At 53.6% G+C, this 5,192-nt stretch overlaps 1 protein-coding gene across 1 annotated transcript in view; it reads left to right on the top strand.

Annotated features, from left to right (window-relative positions):
• The window catches only part of ZNF362 (zinc finger protein 362), a 31,317-nt gene extending 27,032 nt beyond the window's left edge, over positions 1–4,285 (top strand). Inside the window, exon 8 of the mRNA XM_004704991.2 lies at positions 2,474–4,285. Coding sequence (XP_004705048.1) covers positions 2,474–2,590 — 117 coding nt within the window. The 3' untranslated portion in view covers positions 2,591–4,285. The remainder of the gene's footprint in view (positions 1–2,473) is intronic.
• The last annotated feature ends 907 nt before the right edge of the window (positions 4,286–5,192 follow it).

Below are 5,192 nucleotides of genomic sequence, written 5' to 3'. Positions count from 1 at the left end.
AATAAAATGTTAAAAAAAAAAAAGAGAGTTAAGTTGGGGGGAGGCTGTGGAGATGAGCTGATACCAAGGGCTCAAGTAGAAAGAAAACATTTAGAAAATGATGATGGCAACATATGTTTAAATGTGCTGGAAACAATGGACGGATGGACGGATTGTGATAAGAGCTGTAAGAGCCCCCAATAAAATGATTTTTTTTTAAAGTTCTTGAGAACCTACAGGGCAGTTTTGCCCTGTCCCATAAGGTCCCTATGAGTTGGAATTGACCCAGTGGCAGTGATTTGGTTTTGAGTTTAGTTGTTAATTTGGTCTCAGTACTTCAGAGAGCAGAAGAGGCCCGTGGCAAACTGCTTCTCACTAGTGAAGCTAGACTGCTGTTCGTTTTCTCAGAAGACTTCAGGGGGTACTTTTGATTTGATGATCGCAGGGCACTAGTTTCAGGGGTTCATCCAGCCAGTTTTAGGCTTCTTTTAACCAGTAGATCCATACCCCTCCTTTTTTCTTGGCAATTTATTTGCTGGAGTAACTCAGTTCTTTCCCTTAGCGTCCCAGGTTGGCTCTTTTGCTCACTGCTGCCCCACTGGCGGCTTGTAACAGCACGTTGCCACCACAGTGGAGGGCTTCCGGGCCAGGCTATGAGAGCCCAGGTGGTGTAGCGGTTACACATTGGGCTGCGAGCCACAAGGTTTGCAGTTGAAACCCACCAGCCGGTCCACAGTAGAAAGAAGAGGCTTTCTACTCCCGTACGAGTTACAGTCTCAGAAGCCCACAGGCAGTTCTTACTCATCTTGTAGGGTCGCTATGGGTCAGCTTCCACTTGAAGGCAGTGAGTTTGCTGTTCGGGGCTTCTGCCAAGTGATGGCCAAACTGAGGGCCGAGGCCACGGAGAGGCAGGCAGGTCATGAGAGCAGCAGCTCCGTGCGGGGATGTGGCTCGGCGTGAGGGCCTCGGATGGACAGGCGGGGCCCAGCCATCATCATGGGCTCTGAGGGTGGAGCCTAGCAGAGCCCGGGAGGACTCGAAGGATGTCTGCCAGGCTCCACCTCCTGTGATGACCTGTGGAGACTGGACGGAGGAGCGGGCACCGCTCCGTGCTGCCACCTGGCGACCCCGGCAGACAGTGGAACTGCACCTCAGCGGAAGCACCGCGGGAGCTCCTTCTGCAGCGCTGAGGCTTTTGGTTAGCAGCCAAGCACCATCAGGGCGCCTTCGTAGATGCGGAAGGCTTCATCCTCATCCCTGGGCAGCCTTTTAAGGCTGTTCCTTTATCGTCTCTACTTACTGGGGAGACTGAGCCTTAGGGGATTTGGGGGCATGTTCAAGATCCACCCACGCAGTACGGGTACAGCTAGGGTCAGATCAAGGCCTTGCCCACAGTGGGGCATCCCCACGATGCGGGGGAGGCAGGGCTGCGGCTCAGCCAGCACATCCTGGTGTAGTCATTTGGTAAAGGGCATCTGACCTGGCCCAGGGGAGTCCCAGCTGGCCCCCCAACTGAAGGGCCAGCCTGGTGCTTGGCACATCTCCAGCCAGCATTCCTGGAGCCAGTGCCCAATGGCAGCCTGACCCCCGAGCTGTGCCCTACCAAGGAGCCCTCCAGTGGCCACTTGAACTGCAGCCCGGGCTATTCCGGCGAGCGAGGCCCCAGGGGTGTCAGAATAGAACCACAGTGGCCGTCCTGCAGAAGACTGCCGGGCCTTTCTGCTGAGGCACCACCGGGTGGATTCAAACTGGCAACCTTTCTGTATCTAGTCGGATCCAGTTCCCTGCGACTTCATGTGTACAGAGTAGAACTCGGAGGGTTTTGATAGCATAGAATGCCAATGGGCTTTCTGAGGGTTTTATAGGGACCATGTACAGAGCCACACACCCAGAAGAAAAGAGAAACCCATCCATCTGTATATTCTATATCTGGAGTTCCAGTTTGAACCTTTTTTTTTTAGATCATTTTATTGGGGTCTCTTAACAGCTCTTATAACAGTCCATACATCAATTGTATCAAGCATGTTTGTACATAGGTTGCCATCATCATTTTCTAAACATTTACTTTCTATTTGAGCCCTTGGTATCAGCTCCTCTTTTTTCCCTCCCTCCCTCCCTCCCCTCTCACCCTCGTGACCCCTTGATACATTGTAAATTGTTATTATTTTCATATCTTAACACCGACCGACCGCCAGTTTGAACCTTTTGGGATTTGATTGCCACGGCCTCTCTTCTGAGGCACCTCTCAGTGGTGTGAACCACTGCCATCCAGACTCAGAGCAGCCCCGTCCTGTCGGACAGGGTAGAACTGTTTCTGTGGGTTTCCAAGACCGTAGCTGTTGATGAGTCGAAAGCCCCATCTTTCTCCCTCAGAGCAGCTGGTGGTTTTGAACTGGCGACCTTGCAGATCAGGGCCCAACGCGCCACCACCAGTCCTGAGGATGAACTGTCCCTTCCCAGGACCGCACGTTCTGACTCTCGCCTTTGCCTGCAGGAGACCTACCTGATGAAGCACATGTCCAAACACACGGTGGTGGAGCACCTGGTGAGCCACCACTCGCCCCAGAGGACGGAGTCCCCCGGCATCCCGGTGCGAATCTCCCTCATCTGAGCCCACCGGCGCCGCCCCACCCTCCTGCCCTCCCGGCCAACCGGCAGGCGCAGACCCAGGCAGCACCAGGCCCCAGCTCCCTCTGGGGGCCTCCCGGAACAGCCTCGCTCTCACCACCTCCCCGACCTTCCAGGAGGCCTGGGCCACAGCAGCCCCACTCGGCCCAGCTCCGGGCAGCCTGGCCGACCCGCAGATTCTGGACAGTTGTGGTGGCATCCAAAGACGATCTCCGAGCACTTTGAATCTCTGTTGAGTTTTCTTTTTGTTCCCCACCCTTCACTTTCTTCACTTTTTTTTTTTTAAGTTTGTTTTGCAAGTGACAGGAAAAAAAAAAAGATATTTATTGGCCAAGACATTGGTGCTGCTAAGACCGAGAAATTAAAAGAATCGGACAAATAGACACAGAGAACCAGAGGGCAGCGTGGGACCTTCTCTTGCCACAGCCTCAAGTCTTGAGGGAAGGCTCAGGCCAGGTTTCTGGACTGCATAGGGGACCCCCAGGTGGGAAGGGGCAGGAGGTAGCTGGAGTGAGGGTCTCCGCCCGAGTGCCCAGCTCAGCCCTCTCCAGCGGTGCCCTGGGTATCAGTGAGCAGAGGGACGAGGCCGCCACCAGGTCTGCCCAGGCTTCAGGAGGTGGAAACCAGAGAGGGGACTGGCGACCCGCAGGACCAAAGGGCGCAGCGCTGGGCTTGGCTGGGCGGCAGGCCCAGGGAAGTGGCGTGAGGGTGGGCTGGGTAAGGCCTGGCCCCCCTGCTGCCTCGAAGACCACCCCAGTCTACCTCGGTGCTGGCCAGGAAACCTATTGGCTACCTCTCCTGCCATCCCGGACTGTGGGCAGGGGTCAAGAGGGGTGTGGGCCTGGGGCAGTAACCCCTGTCCAGAATTTCCTCCTGATGGGGGGTAGGGGGCAGCCTTCCCTGGCCTGGAGGGACCTCTCCAGCCCAGACCCTTGGTCCCTCAGCAGGGATGGGATCCTGGGGAGGAGGGTCCCAGGAGCAGACCCTGCTCCCCTCCCCCACAGACACACCCCAATCTGAAAGCCATGCGTGTCCGTGTATATAGGAACCATGTACAGAGCCCGGAGAAGTCCCCCCTCCCACACCCACACACACACCCAGGAAAAAAAAAAAAAGAAGAAAGAAAGCTAGACAGAAACTCATCTATATATTCTGTATCTGGAGTTCCGTTTTGAATATTAGCTGTGTTATTTTTATACACTTTTTAAGCCTTAACTCGCCATTGATTTACCAGTCTAACGTTTCCTGGGGTTTCTTCTCCCCTGGGGTGCTCTGCCCCCACCCCACCCCCTTTGTTTGACTTGCGTCGTCTGATACTCAGTATTGTAGCTTTTCGTCCGCATGTTACTACCCTGTAAATACGCTGTTATACATACTGTTAACACCCCTTTGCTTTTTTCTATGGGACCTCCAGGCCACCATATCTAGAACTAGTGACCTTATTAAAGAAGAGAAAACAGTCGGTTGGCTTCTCAGTCTGCATCTTGGTGGCAGGGAGGGGAGGTGCCCCTCAGACAAGTCAGGAACAAAGTTGGCATCATATTTTGAAGAGGGGGTGGGGAGCCAAACAAAAAAACTTAAATGGGAGAAAACACTATAAAGGGGCAAGAAACCAAGGAATTACGAACCCTCTGCTCTTTGTATTTCTCTGTTGTGAATAAACTGTACCTGCACCCAGGTGGCAGTGGTGTGTGGCGTGCTCTGTGCGAGGGCGGGGCTGGGGGGCACCTTTCCACTGCTCCTCTCCCCTCCCCCGCCCCTCAGACTCAGAAGGAGAAAGAAATAGCCCCCTGTGTGGACCTGGTGCTGAGCTAAGCCCGGTGTATTTGGTGTATAAGACCTCTGGAAAGTTCGTAGCTAACCAAAGAGGTGATTTTATTGCCAGGAATCGTACCGTGATTAAGTGGTGGAGGCATATTTCACCCTAGGCCACCTGGTTCTAAACTTTAGATCATTGTGGTAGGCTGGGTCTTCAAGACCAGGTGTATAGAGTTTGTATCAAGAAAAATGACTCACTCACTTGTAGGAACAGTTAAGGCCAGTTCAAGTTCATGGGTCAGATGTTAAGCAGAAGGCTTCTGATCCATGAAGCGGGAAGACCATGGCTAGTGGATGGGAAGTCAAATAAATCAAAGGTCGGCAGTCCATAGATGACTCCTGGGATTGGCCAGTAGTATGGCAGCAGGTTGGCGGATTAGATGCAGGGTGAAGGCCCAGCAGACGTGACAAGCTTTCACACAGTCTGTTTAAGAAGGAGCAGCACATACCCCCTAGGAATCTTTCAATTGCTTCAAGGCTCTGACCCGATGTATGAGGCAGCACTCCACCACACTGCTGGCTGCTTGTAGTTGACGTTAGACCCTATCATGGAGTTGAATAGATCACCTGTGTTAGATCACAGGTGGATGACTGCCAAACTCCTGAGACCCCGGACCCAGCCAACCTATCAGACATCCTGGGTTCCTTCAGTTTGGTTTTCTTCCTTGCTCCCAGAAGGCCAGCCACATCCAGTTACCTGTACTCCCTTTGGGGGTCTATCTGGCATGCCCTGAATTGGAGAAGAGATTCCAGTAATTGGGACCCCC

The sequence above is a fragment of the Echinops telfairi genome, unplaced genomic scaffold, assembly GCF_000313985.2.
Source record: "Echinops telfairi isolate 266 unplaced genomic scaffold, ASM31398v2 ScPeMD7_7457;HRSCAF=8495, whole genome shotgun sequence".
Taxonomy (NCBI): domain Eukaryota; kingdom Metazoa; phylum Chordata; class Mammalia; order Afrosoricida; family Tenrecidae; genus Echinops; species Echinops telfairi.
This window is presented reverse-complemented; position numbering and strand designations above follow the sequence as displayed.